The sequence below is a fragment of the Lutra lutra genome, chromosome 7, assembly GCF_902655055.1.
Source record: "Lutra lutra chromosome 7, mLutLut1.2, whole genome shotgun sequence".
Classification (NCBI taxonomy): Eukaryota; Metazoa; Chordata; class Mammalia; order Carnivora; family Mustelidae; genus Lutra; species Lutra lutra.
Genome location: NC_062284.1, coordinates 142,821,441 through 142,835,780, shown reverse-complemented (window position 1 = coordinate 142,835,780; position 14,340 = coordinate 142,821,441). Strand labels below are relative to the sequence as shown.

At 50.9% G+C, this 14,340-nt stretch overlaps 1 protein-coding gene across 3 annotated transcripts in view; it reads right to left on the bottom strand.

The window, feature by feature from the left end:
- Positions 1 to 14,340, bottom strand: part of WDR25 (WD repeat domain 25) — a 141,596-nt gene that overhangs the window by 69,613 nt on the left and 57,643 nt on the right. The window contains exon 1 of one of the 3 annotated variants that reach the window (XM_047738983.1): positions 1,128 to 1,178. The exons of the other annotated variants lie outside the window; for them this stretch is intronic. Coding sequence (XP_047594939.1) covers positions 1,128 to 1,163 — 36 coding nt within the window. The 5' untranslated portion in view covers positions 1,164 to 1,178. Of the gene's footprint in view, positions 1 to 1,127; positions 1,179 to 14,340 lie in introns of those variants that run through there. 3 annotated transcript variants of the gene reach the window in all.

Genomic DNA, 14,340 nt, shown 5'->3' with positions numbered 1-14,340 from the left:
GTTATTCTGATAGGAACTGCTATTTCATTACTGGAAGCCACATCTAATACGCGGTTTTAAGCATCTGTTTTGCAATACTGGAGAGTAACACATCACCCCACCTCCTCACTTCCACCCCCATGCCTGCTACACACATACCCCATTATCCTAGTACTTCAGTAACGATCTCCCTGCACCCTGCCTTAGGGTAGGAATATTAAGAAGAGTGAGGAGATGGGAGCATCTGCGATGTGTGTGAGCTGCTGTGTCACAGAGGTGACAAGAAGGCCAGGAGTAATCCATACACTGATGTCATTACCTGTAGGCAGGAACGAGAGGCCAGGAAAGACTGGAGGAGAGGACCCTGCCCATACTACTCCCCCAGCCCTGCCAGCTTCAGGAAAGCTTATAGAGAGCCTGGGAAACCTGGAGGGTTCCTAGGATACATGGCACAGAAGTTTGGGCCAGTTTCACTTGATTCCCTAAGGGCAGGGTACCTCGGCTGGTAGATGTGTTACAAGGGGCTCACACCTGCAGAAACAGTGAGAACCAAAAGAGTCTTTTCATTTTCTACCACCTTCCTAAGTGCTTCCTAAAATGTTTTCTATACCAAATGATACAAGGTCTCTTAAAGGAAAGAATGAGGAGAAACTCCATGAGCATTAAGTACATGAGCACTCATTATACAGAGTACATGAGCATTACATACAGAGAATTCTAAGAAATTATTCTCTCCATTTGATAAGGTCAGCACAAAGGGAAGGAGTTTTAAATGTCAGCAGAAGCTGCAGAAGGGCCAGGAAAATTTTCTTAAGAGTAGAAAGGATTGAGAGCAAGACACATCACCGAGGTTGCTAAAGATTGTGTGGGGAGCTGGAGGTCATCATGTCCACCCTCCCTGTAGATCAGGGTGACCCCTCAGCAGTCCGCAGGGTCCCCGGCAGGTGGTGCAGCACGTCCAACGGTGATGAGTGCAGGACTCCCAAGAGGAGCCGGAGCCCCCTTTGAAAGCATCACAATCCTGACATTATTCTGAGAAAAAATACCACCTCACCTCCCACCTCCAGGCAACAGTCATCGTGAATTCAGCACTTACTGCACATTAGGCATGCTTTTAGGCATTTTGCAAGAATTAACCCAGACCTTACCACAATCCATGGGGTAGTTATTATTACAAATGCCATCTGACGAAGAAGGAACGGAAGCACAGAGAGGTCATCTCCCCCAGTGCCACACTGGGGGAGGGAGAGCAGGGACTCGGGCCCAGGCAGTGTGGCTCGAGAGCCTGCTGGCTTAACACCAACACTCTTCCACCTTCCACCTGCAGCATACGCCACAGTCCGCCGGCTGCTCCCAACCCTGCACTGTGGAGAGCACAGAGCCAAGCCAGACGGACCCATCCACCTACTGACAGACCTTAGCTGTTTCACGCTCGCTCCCCCACCGAACCCCCGCCCCCCGATGGGGCGCTCCAGAGTACCATGGTCCTCCTTGGGCACTTCCCCCTCACCCATCAGCTCCATCGTCCCAACAGATCCCAAATGCATCCACTTCTCCTCAGCCCCATGCTGCCACCCTCATCTGAGACACTGACACCTTTCCCCCGCCCCCACAAGAGCCTCAAAACTAGGGTCTCAGCCTCCACTCAGCCCCACAGTCTGCTGCCACACAGCAGGCCAAGTGGCCCTCAGAGTCAGAAGTCAGGTCAGATCCCTCCCCCGCTGAAAAGCCACCCCCCAGCCCCGAGGTTACCCATTACTCTTGGAATAAGTCCCACGCCATCTCCACTCGAGCCACAGCAGCCACCTGGCCGCTCCTGGCACACTTCAGACCCTCTGCTGCAGGGCCTGCACACCTCCTGTCCTCGAACCTAGAATGCTCTCTCCAGACAGTTACAGGGCTCACTCAAGTCTCTACTCAGACCTAGTCCCTAAATCGCCCAATCTCAACACCGATCCCCTCACTCTCCTTCTTCTTAGCTGGCTCTACGCTTCCTCAAAGCAGGCATTACTTCCTAACATGTTGTTTTTTGTCTGCTTCTCCCAATAAAATGTAAGCTCTGTGAGAGTAAGGATGCTATTTTCTCTTTTGCTCACTTCTATATTCCCAGGGTTTGAACAGAGTCTGGCTCAATATATACTTGTTAGATAAATGGAAGGATAGATGGAACAGATGAATGACGGACGGCTGATAGACGTACAGATAGATAAGAGGATGACTATCCTTGCTACGGTCATCTCCAGCTTGGACAAGCACATCTCCCATCTGTAACACAACTCTGTCTATTATTAAGCTGTGCAACAGAGGAATGCTAAGTGTAACGCCCTTTGGCCACGAGAGACCTTCCCTACTCTGAGCATAAATCCTGAATTCTTTCAGTCGGGGGCTATTTTTCAACAAGCCATGGTCATTCACCTGGTAAACACCTCCCTCTGCCTCTCCTCTCTCTCTCTACGTTCACAGCCTGGACTCCAGCACCACGGGGACTTTGGGCTGGTTCCTGCTCCTCTGTAAAATAAGGATGAGATGAAATCTCTAAAGTTCACGGGGCACCTGGGTGGCTCGGTTGGTTAAACCACTACCTTCAGTTCAGGTCATAATTCCAGGGTCCTGGGATGCAGCCCCTGCTTCTCCCTCTCCCTCTGCCTGCTGCTCTGCTTGTGCGCTCGCTCTCTCTCTCTCTCTCTGTCAAATAAATAAATAAAATCTTTTAAAAAAAGAAAAAAGAAAGAAAGAAATCTCTAAGGTCCTAAAAGCCGGGTTCTTTAAGTGTCACATAACTTTCCAAATCAAGATTCATTCACTTGATCTCCGGCCTCGATACACACAGATCCTATGAGCCTAAGAACTCACAGAAGAATGAATGATTTTGGTAAATGAATGCTGGCTCTTGACAAGCACGTCTATCTTTAATCCCGCAATGCCCTGGATTCCACTGCCTATCCAACGTCTATTTGCCCTTTCTCCAGGCTGAGCACCCACCTACTCTGTCGCTGGGGCACATGACACACTGTCTCTAACATCTACACAGGACATGTAACCCAGGCCTGGCCAACTGAGGCAGGGAAGTACAAGCCCAGGGCGTCAGCGGGCAATAAAACGGAAGAAGCATTTCCTCTCCACTGGGGTAGCAAAGGAGTTGCCCTGAAGCCAAAAGGGGGCCACCAGAGGCATGACATGTTCCTGGGACCAGGGCATGCCAAGGGACACAGAAGGTGAGACCAAGACACAAGGACACCTGGGCCCCTGAGTGCAGCCATGCCTGAAGCTGCACAGTCCTTGACCTTGTCACCTATGAGCCAACAGATTCACTTTTTTGCTTCAGTTACTAGGAACTGAGTGTTCTGTTGCTTGCAACCCAAAGTTTTCATACTAATCCTTCTGATCCTTCCAGAATTGTGCCATCAGTCAACACTAATGTTACTGATGGCTTCTTACATCATCTTTCTTCTCTCTCAGAAATCAGGTCGCATACTTGCCACCTCCAGTCTCCCAGCTCTGCCACTCCCCATGTATCAGCATGGCCGCAGCGGGCAGCACAGCCAGATGCCCGTGCTCACCAACCTTGCTTGCCGGGGACTGGGGAAAACACACAGGGAACTTTCCAGGCTGCCTGTCACATGATCCTTTAGTCACCTCTCTGCCGTCCTGATCTAAGAGAATACTCCCTGCTCTCCACTCTCCCATGCTAAGTACTCTTTCCTTCACAAATGGGAGGGGAAAAGAGGACAGCCTGAGGTGGTTAGAAGCAGTAGTGATATCGTACTTTGACATCCCACGGCACTTCCCAACTAGCAGAATCATGTGATCCTCACATGGACTCACAAGTCAGCAGGGAAGTCACCTCCAGTTTACAGGTGGGGAAATCCCGTAAGGGGGGCTTAGAAACAGTGGACTAGGAGCACCTGGGGGGCTCAGTCCGTTGAGCATCCAACTCTTGGTTTCAGCTCAGGTCACCATCTCAGGGTCATGAGATGGAGGCTCCACCTCAGGCTCCGTGCTCAGTGGGGAATCTGCTTAAGATTCTCTTTCCCTCTCCCTCTGTCCCTACCCCGCACCAAATACATACACAGATGAAAGAAAGAAAGAAAGAAAGAAAGAAAGAAAGAAAGAAAGAAAGAAAGAAAGAAAGAAAGAAAGGGTGCACCACTCTTGCTCATTCACTGGGTTTATTCAACACACTTATTCAGGGCCCAGTATATGCCAGGAACGATGCTCACTGCTAGAACCCCAGGGGAACAGAGCCGCTCACGAGAGCCTAGTGAAAAAGACAGACATTGAGCAAGTGCATGACTAGATACCCCTGGAGAGAAACACCATGGAAGGAAGAACGGGGCTCTGGGGGTAGCAACAGCAGGTGAAATACACCTTCGAGTGGGGAGGTGGCCGGGCTTCCAGGATGGAGTGAGGCCAGTGGGAGGAAGCCTCCAGGGACAGGAGGGGGCAGGCATATCTCCCTCTGTATACAACAGCAGGAGGCTAAAGGGTTCAATGCATGAGAGCAAAGGAATAATCAGATTTTCCCTCTTAGAAAACTCATGCTGCTCTTTAAGAGGCTAGAATAATATGTGAAGAGGGTGTCCAGAGGAACAAAACAGGCTGGGTCCTGGGGGCAACAGGCCAGCCAGAGAACAGAGGACACACAGGACATCCATTCTGGTGAAGGATCACCAGGACTTGGGGGAGGATCAGAGCGGGCTGTGAAGTGGAAGGAGATTTGCTGAGAGGTGGGGTGCTGGGGCTGCGGGGCCACCGTGGGGGAGTGTGTGCGCCCGATCCCACTGTGACTGCGCCCGATCCCACTGTGACTGCCGCAGGGGGAACAGAACCCGGGACTTTTCCTCCTCACTGGAGCGCCACCTTCACAAGTGATGGCAGTGGCAGGGAGAGGGGTGCGCCCCGCTGAGCCAGACGAGGCGCCAGCTCAGGTCAGTGCGCCTGCTTTCTCCACGGCGGAGATGCGGCTCCTCTTGGCGGCTGCTTAGTGGGTGCTCCCAGGAGCTCAGTCTTACCGAGTTCTAACCTCCAACTTAATTCTTTGCACAGGCCCAGTCGGGGGGGCGGGGGAAGGGGTGGCTGGGGAGGAACCCCGGTATCCTGGCTGTCATACACAGCCTCGTCCCAGGGGGTGGCCTCCTGACAGCTCTGCCACAGGCCCAGTTGAGACAGTCTCTCCCACCCGCACCCAACAGCCAGCCAGGGCAGGGCCTTCCAAGAGAGGTGACCACTCTCAGAAAGTGAGGTCACTCAGGTCCTGCTGCCATGGCAACCGCCCCAGGCCAGCGCCAGGCTATCTCCACGCAGCACCAGACTGAGCTCCGACAGGCCCAAGCTGCTGACCAAAGCCATGGTTGCCACCAGCCTTCCATGATGGGGTTGGGATAGGAGTGGTCATTTTCATCAAGACTCCTCAGTATGCATAAAAACGAATGCCAACCCCTCACTTCCAAAACTCTATCCAGAAACCCAGTAAGGAGGTCCTCTAGGAGACTCTAGGAGTCTTCTGGTCTTAAGGACTTATCTGGCTACAGGCTTCTGCTAGGCACACTCATGGGCTCAGAGTGGGGTTGTGAATGGGACCAGCCTAATAGGAAAGCTTTCAGCTGATGCGGGAGGCCCCACTCACCTGCTCAGCCCACCTCTCACCTCTTCCTCCTTCACATGTCACCATCCAGCCACCTTTCTCAAATGTGCCCTACTCTTGGCACATTTTTACACAGGCCCCTCCCTCTACTTGAAGCAGTTTCTTCCCTCCCCGCCAGGTGGGCCTCTACTCTTCCTTCCAGTCTCAGCTAAGATGTTCCTTCTTTCAGGAAGCCCTCTTGAACCCCCAGGCCGAGGTAAGGTCCCAGCAGATGTTCCCACAGTGCTCCATGCTTTCGCTCTGGCGGGCTGGATGCACCAGGTGGTAAGGGTCTGGTTGCCATCTGACCTCTTCTCTCCTGAAAATAAGTCAAGAGTGGTCATCGTGGCTGGGAAAGAGTGGGCAGGGGGGTCGTGCATCTGGCAGGACTGCTTGGTTTTTCTGTTTTTTTAGTCATTACTCCTTTCCCCCATTATTTTATTTACACTGTTCTGATTTTGAAAGGAATCTATGCATTGTAATAATATTTTTATAACCCCCATCAGTACCACAAGAGCTATCATTTCTTTCGATCCCCACATGTCCCACACTGCCAGGTGCTTCATTACCAACAGGTGAGGAAAGGTTCACACCCCTTTCCCGGGGGTGTACCCAGGCCATTTGACAGAGGAGGAGCCTGAGGCTCCAGGTACAAAGGAAGCCACCCAGTGAGCAAGTCACAGGCCCGGGACTCCTGGCCAGAGTCCATGTGCTTCTCCCCATGCGAGGGTCACCACCCTGGGCCAAGGGTAGGGAGTAAGGCACTGAGAGGAACAGAGAGTGACACCGAGTCTAATCCTTGCACTCAAAGTCACTGCTGCAAACCTGCTGGCAGTGTCTTTGCACTATTTTTCTGTGCATTCTTTGTTTTTTCCTGAGATCCTTCCGAATTACAAACCCGGCATCCTGCTTTCTTCACTTAACATTCTCCAATGTTCTTAAAAACTTCATTTCCAGAAAAGCCGAGCACAGATACAGCAGGGGCCCTGAACTTGACCATCTCCCCCTGGTGCCAAGAACTACATGCACACAGCAAGAGGATTTAACAGCCTGATTCAGCACGGTGGGAAGGAGCAAATTACTTGAGTCTGGGAAATACATTACCTCAATCTCGCAAATGGTTTTCAAAAATCATTAGGCCACAGAAATGTCATCCTGCCCGCCTGGCTTCTGCCGCCGCCCCACCTGCCTGTCACCACATCAGGCCTCAACAAACTCACAGCACTCAAGTCTGGGGTGGGAGCAGACTGAGCCCCTGGGCCCAGAGGACCCCAAATCCCTCCTGAAAGACAAACACAATGTTCTCTTGGCCCACCTTGATCTGCTCAATTAAGCAACAGTAAGGGGGGTGGGGGGGCGGGGATAGAACTTGACAAGGAACAACTCCTGTCTCCACCTAGAGGTTCACACACCCACGCCTCAGCCTGAAGTTGCTGCCTGCGGCCCGGCACCACTGTTAACTCCCTGGAAATAATCTCTGTGACTTCCAGGTTGGCGTCCAAAAATAAAATCACGGTGGATTTATGGGTCTCAAGTCCAAGGCTCAGATAGAATCCCCAACTGTAATTACTTCTAAAAGGGGCCAGCTAAGAACTACCCAACCAGTTCACTTAAAATTCCTCGGTACCCAGCCAGGCCTGGGGTTCCTTGGGGCTGAATATTTATCACTCCCTAACAAACCATACCTTGAATGCACTAAGTGGCATTACAAATGGGGCCCCCAAAATCTCTAATGTTCTTGAATTAGTCTTACACCACATTACTTCAATGAGCACGAAATTATTTCACCTATAAAAGTTTCACAAGTGATTCTAAAGGATTAAAAAGAGTTACATAATGGGATAACAGTGATAAGTCTATAGTACTTAAGTCAATGACTTCTGTGGTCACAAAGCCTGTAATTTACAGAGGCTGCCTGGCTGTGAGCGTGGCAGTCAGAAATCCCTTTGTCTGTGGCTGTGCTGACAGCAACAAGAACCTCCATGTCAGGGAGCAGCAGCTCCTCCAAGAGCCAGGTGTGATCAGCAACATCGGTACTGACCACGGAAAGCCCATTTGTCTATTAGTGCATCTGTCTGTCTGTCTCGCCTGCATTCTTGTTCACTAGCTTTTGGACAGGACCCATGGCTTCCAATTTTTTTTTTTTTAACAGAGAAACAATGTAATTGCTGCTTAACTTTTAAGCTATTATTTTTAGATTAGGTATTATCAGTACTGGGCTATGTGCCCCACGTTGCAATTTACACATTTTTACTGATGCTGATCACGAACAATGTACCTGCTGGGTCTCTGTCACTCATGAACACCCCTCAAGTCCCCAGGAGCAGGCGTGTACAAAGCCCTGCCCAATTCCCCTCTGGACCTCAAAGCCACTCCTTCCCACCTCCACAGGAAGAGGATGGGCCACAGGACTGAAATAGATGACGTGGGGGGGGCGGGCAGCAGCACAGGGGGTCCTAATGTCAGCAGGGGTGAGGGTGGAAGGCCAAACTTAACAAGCTGAAGGCTTGGAATCTTTGCGGACTGCTCGTCCTTTTCCTTTACCAGGACTGCTAACCTAAAGTCCTTCCTCTTAAGGTCGGTGTTATCACCTGGCACACAGAGCTGAGTCCAAGTGCAGGGTCCTAAACCCCACAGCAGGGGAAACAGGCTCCTGGGGCGGCCTAGACTTGATACTTGACACCACGTCAGGATGGAGCGGTCTTTCTACCCCAGCCCTTCTTCCCACAGGAAAGTCAAAAAAGCTCAGCGAAGCATCCAAGGGGCTTCAGAACAAACGTGTGTGGAAGCTTCCTGTTAATCCATAAATGAGGAGCCTGTGGCCCAGCAGGTCTCCCCTCCAGCTCTGGCAACTAGACCACCTCCGGCTGACTTCCCAGACCCTAGGTCTAATGGCTGGGCTCGGCTCTCCTCCACCACTCCCACCCCCGATGCTCTATGGCTTCTAAGCTTTCTCATCTTGACAAAAGTGTTAAAATCCTCTTGCTGTGTATAAGTTTTTATGATAAACTAGTTGAAAATCTCTTTTGGAAGTTGTGGCATAAATTATAGATAAAGACCAACAAAGCCAAGGCTCTGAGGAAAAAATCTTATTACCACCTTGAAGGAGCTCAGTGTCATTTTTCTTCCGGTAAACATGTAAATCTGATGTCCAAAACAATCTGAGCTGCTTTATTCCATGGCTCATGTGCATGATTTTTAATGGCAAACAATAATAAAGTGTAACTAAACCCTCTAATCCTAAATTCATCTAGACTTTGCTGCAGAGAAATACATTAATAATAAATTCAGAGTTCATGTGACAACTCGTAGTGTAGGACTCTGAGACTCCAGGGCACAGGAACACTGAGGAAGCGGGGGTGTGGGGGGGATGACACACACAGGGTGACAACAAGAAGGACGTCAGGGCCTGGGTTCCACAGGGCACACTGGACACACGGAATCCTAACCCCCCGGGGCCCCTTCAGAGCAACACGGCCCGAGCGGAGCACCAGGTCTCTGAGCTGCCATTTACACAGCTAGAAAGTGGGGCCAACACGACCACTTCCCAAAGTCGTGGGGCAGCTCACAAAGTAGAAAGCACAAGTGAAGGCACCATGAACCATTGGTTCTCTTTCCTATCCTTCATCACTGGCCACCAGACTAACCCAGCGATGGTACACACAGGGCTTAAGACCCTGAAGAGAAAAAAAAAAAAAGACCCTAAAGAGTAAGACTGAAGAGGAGCTGTTTGGGCGCCGTCCTTTAGGACAATGGCCAACCAGATGAGTCAGGAGCTCGCATGAATGCATTCACTGTCCAAGCGTGAGGAGGACGATGCCTGGGCCACGTGCATCAGAAAGGCAAGTGCCATGACAACTACTGTCTTGGCCTTCGGCATCTGCTCTGGCCTTGGCCTCAGCAAGCGATGAGACCTGTCCTAAGCCAGGACAGAGCCAGCCCGGGCCCTGTATAGAGGGAAGCCCAAGTGCCCAGAAGACCAGGCTTATACCACAGGCTTTGGAGAGACGTCAGTCCTGCTGTTCACTGTGGCTGCTTTCCTGACCCACAGCTAAAGGGAAGGGGATGTGCTTGAAAGCACGCCTCTCTGTGTCTCCACAGCTCTCAGAAGGATAAACCACTGCTTTCAAAGTAGAAAAATGACCACTAGCTTCAGTGCAGCCCCAGCCCCTCCTACGTGTCTTCCAGCTTCAGCTCCCAGCCAGGCAGGACTACGTGCTTCTCAGGCGCATCCCTGCCATCCTATCTCATCCTCTGGGCAGCCACTTGCGGGACTGAGGACCAAATGGGACCTGGGGGCCAGACACCTAGTGTCCGGGCCTGGCTCTGTCCCCTCTCTGAGCTTCAAGACCCGAATCTGTAGGAACACGAAAGGTACAATCCCCCCACCCAAGGCTGCTGGGAGGCTAATCGAGAACGCGCAGAGCGCCACATGCTAACGACAGATCATTATTACTCCTGCTCCAATCACTCAACAAACATTCTTCGTGCTTTCCAAATGCACTCATTTCACATCAGCCCCAAGCGCTCCCAATTAATGAAAGAACAAATTAAACTGTCATTACTTTGCTTTAATTCTGTAATTAAAGAACTTCAAGAGGCGACAGGCTCTAAATAATGCATGCTTTTGTCAAAGAAATGTTGAGTTCTGGGCAGAGAGAAAAAAGTAAGGGGGGAAGCTTCGGGGAAAAGGGGAGAGAAGAAGATACGAGGCAGGAGCCATGATATTTGTCCCCAAAGATCAGAGGGAACAATCAAGTGACAGCTGAAGGACTTAATTTGTTTTTGAATTAAGGCTTCAGCTACCACGGAAAACGGGAAAATATACAGCCCCCACTCCGCACTCCCGCTCCGCATCTGCCAGAAACAGAAACGGTGTCGGGAGTAATTCAGTCGGTGGCTTTTCCAGTTGATGAGGCAAAGCGCGGCAGTCATTTTGACATCTGCCTATATGTGACTCTCCTTTTTATGTCAGTTCAGGGGAAAGAGAAATAAAGGAAAAGCATGTGGCACGTAAATTTTTTTAAATGTGTGTCTCTTACCGAGCAGATCATGCAGCTGCCACACATTACAAACCTAACAAGGTTGTCCTTTGCAGGGAGCACGTGTGAATATATCACATGTGAGAAACAGGGGAGAAACGGGAGAAATAGGCTTGGGGCTGGACGGATGGGATTCAAACCCAGCTCTGCGGTGCCCTGACCACCCCCCCACCCGCTGCAGACCCAGGCCCCCCCACCTCTGGGCAAAACGGGAGCAGTGAGTGAGCGTCTGGTGAATCAGTGCCTGGGGCCTGACGAGCAGAACACGAGGTCTGAATTAGAAACCAGCAACCAGGCCTGCAACTTCAAATTAAATAACTTACTGAGATGTTTTCTTCTCGTTAGGCATTAATGTTTTCATAAATCTCATACACACTGTAATTGCTGCGTCCTGATTCTCTGAATCACAGAAAGAAATGGCTTTCAGACATGGCTTCCATTTACTCTTCTATTAGCTGCAGAACCCAAAGGATGAAATGTTATTAAATATAACTTTTTTTTCCTGCAATATCGCCAAGTTCCAAGAACAGCTTGGAGGTTTCCCTGAAAAGGTTGGCAAATGTGCTTAGTACACAGAATAGCAGCTGCTTTACAAACTGCAAACTTTTATTAAATTACTGCCCTCGCAACGTCCTGCCAGCCACAGGATTAAAAGGGAGAAGAAATTAAACTGATGGGAAAGGCTTCCAAGCAACAGGTCCAAGTCACTTGTGATAAATCTCCTTCAAAGTCTGTACATGTGGCGAAATGGAGGGGGTTTGCTTAGAGTTTTGGGGGGCCTAACATAAAATTTTAGTAACACATACCACTACTTCAACATTGAAATGTCACCTTTTTTTTTTTAAGACTTTATTTATTTGACAGACGGAGAGCACAAGTAGGCAGAGAGGCAGGCAGAAAGAGAGGAAGAGAAGCAGGCTCCCTGCTGAGCAGAGAGCCCGATGTGGGGCTCCATCCCAGGACTCTGGGGTCATGCCACCTGAGCCGAAGGCAGAGGCTTAACCCACTGAGCCACCCAGGTGACCCGAAATGTCACTTATTTATCTACACTGCTAGACACATGAGAATTTTTTTTTCTTTCCCTCTTTCCCCTCTGGGTACCCACCAGGGTACACAGGGTCTGGCCACATTCCTGGCCTGCCCCGGGCACTTAATAAAGCTGGCTTAGGGACCGAATGAGTGTGTATACCCCAGCAGAGGGCTAGCCACAGAACAGGCAGTCAGGAAAGGTCAAACTCCTTGCTCCATTCGGGGCAGGCCATACCGAGGCCCCCTCTGCCGCATACACCCACTCCGCTCACAGGAGCCCCCATACTCCCAGCCCCCGCACTGCCTACACGGCTCTCTCTTTTGCAAGGAAGCACTCGAGGGCAAGCAGCAGCCCTGTGTCAGAGCCTCTCTCTAGCCCTGTGTGACCCGGGGCAGCTGCAAAACACTTAAGAGCTCTCTCAGCTAGAAGACGAGAACCAAAATACCTGGCGAAGCCCAGTACACGGCACGCGGTAAGCTCGACAGGTGACCGCTGCTGCGACAGCTGTACATCTCCCCCAAGCTCCCGCCTCCTCCGCCAGCGGCGTCCCTGCAGGACTGCACGGACCAGGTTCCCTGGGCAAGCACAGGCTGATCCAGAGCTTTCCTTCCATCCTAAAACGGACCTGACAGATGTGAGGTCATGTCTGCCCCCATTTCACAGATGGGGAAACACACAACAGAGAGCTTCAGGAACTTCAGAGGCAGGCTAGGAAACAGCAAAACTGTCTTCCATTAAGACCCCAGCCTATCCACAGAGCCAAGCTGAGCTCCCCAGGACACTCTAGTCACACACAGGGTGCCCTTCACCCTCCTACCCCCATGCCCCTCCGTGCCAACACTCCAGCCTCTGCCTGGAAAGCCCCTGAGGCAAGAGAGATCCCCTCCCTCTGAGATCCAAATCACCCCCGTGCCACCTCCCTGCAGCAGTGGAAACAGCCCTAGTCCTGCCGCCAAGGACTCAGGTCACACAGTTATCCCCATGGCATCCCCCATTCCACAGTGATAGCTCCCTTGAGGAGGGGACCCTCAATCCACTCCTCTGCACATCGGGGCCCAGCACATAGTAGGAGCTCAGCTAATGCCTGATGCCTAAGTGTGCAAATGAACAGAGTGTCTCCTAAGTGTCCACCATGATGCTGGTACCAGAAAGTTCTGAAAACTTCTTCCAGGAAGCGAAGCCTTGGCTCCCTGGCCTGGTTTCAAGACCAAATCAGGCAGGGCTCTGTGTGCCTTGTTTGATTAAAGCGATGAGCAGGAAGTAAACACAAGGCTGTTTATTGGCTGCACACAGAACCCTTGCTCAAAATGCCAGGGACCGAGCACTTTGACACAAATTCAGCAGCGGCATCTTTAATCATTTCAGGGTTAATAAAAAATGTCAATTACATTTGTCATCATGGATATCCTGGGGGAACGATCCCAGCTCAGACAATCTTTGGCCAAATGACAGCCTGGTCTGTTTGTCACACATCCCTCCAGCTGCCTCGCTGACAAATTAATCGAGTTGGTTACCTCCCCCTGGCCTGTCCCTTCGTAAATAATCAAAAGTAACATGGATCTCCCAAATAATCTGACAGAATTGCTGCTCTCTCTCCCTAAACAAGAAAGGAGAACAAAGCAAGGAATGAGGCCATAAATACCCTAAGGGCACAGACTGCCTGGGTGTGGGTGCGGGTGTGGTACAGCCCGGGAGGCCCATCTGTCCACCCCAAGGTCCCTCAGTGCCCAGCACAACCCCACAGAGCTAACAGTCTGCATCACACCGGCCAGACCCCCACCTCTGTAACCCGCTGGGGGGTCCCATTCTACCCCCATTCTAGAAGCCAGCAAACGGCAGCTGAGAACAGACTAAGCACGCCACCACGGGGACACAAACCCAGGTGTCTGGCGCCACCCCGCTGCCCGCGGCAGAGGGGACTCTGAGCGTGGCTGCCTGTCTACATTTTGAGAGTAGCTATTTTGCAATCAAGGAATTCCTGCACATTCGAATTGCCAGGTGCAAACGCATCCAAGAGGAAAATGCTCCCCTGGTATAACTGACACTTAACAATAAAGATAGAAATGGAGTCAGGTTGAAATTGAAAAAGCAAAAACACTGCTTTCTACCCCAGGACCACTTCAAATGCTCTGAAATCGTTACATTTGCCTAAATTAAGCATTCTATCTTTATCGGAGAATGACGTGAAAATGACTACCCAGGGGCTCTCAAGTGACAGTTTCCCACATTTGTTTTTAAACAATGAATCCTTTCGGTGATATGTAGATCTGGCCATGGACCAAAAGTCAGGGTCCCTGCCCTCCCCCACTCCAATGGGGCTGGGACAGACCTCCCGGTCACCCCCCAGCACATGGGGATGGCGTACACTGGTGCCACTCTGTCTACCACAACATGCTTTACAAGTGGGAGGACTTTTTGTTTGAACCTCAAATTTTCAAAATCACTTTTATTTTCAGAGAAAATACAGGGAGTATGAAGAATATACAAGTACTTCCCAGATTTGCTGTAAAGCTTTTGCCGTTGGAAGGGTTAAGCTGAACCCCAGTCCTCTGAGACCACCGTTAACTTCTGCAACTCACTGTCACATAAAAAGCCTCCGCCCCCACACAACCATCAGGGGCTGCCCGACTGCCCTTCCAGAGCGTTCCGTCTCCAGTGAGAAATCC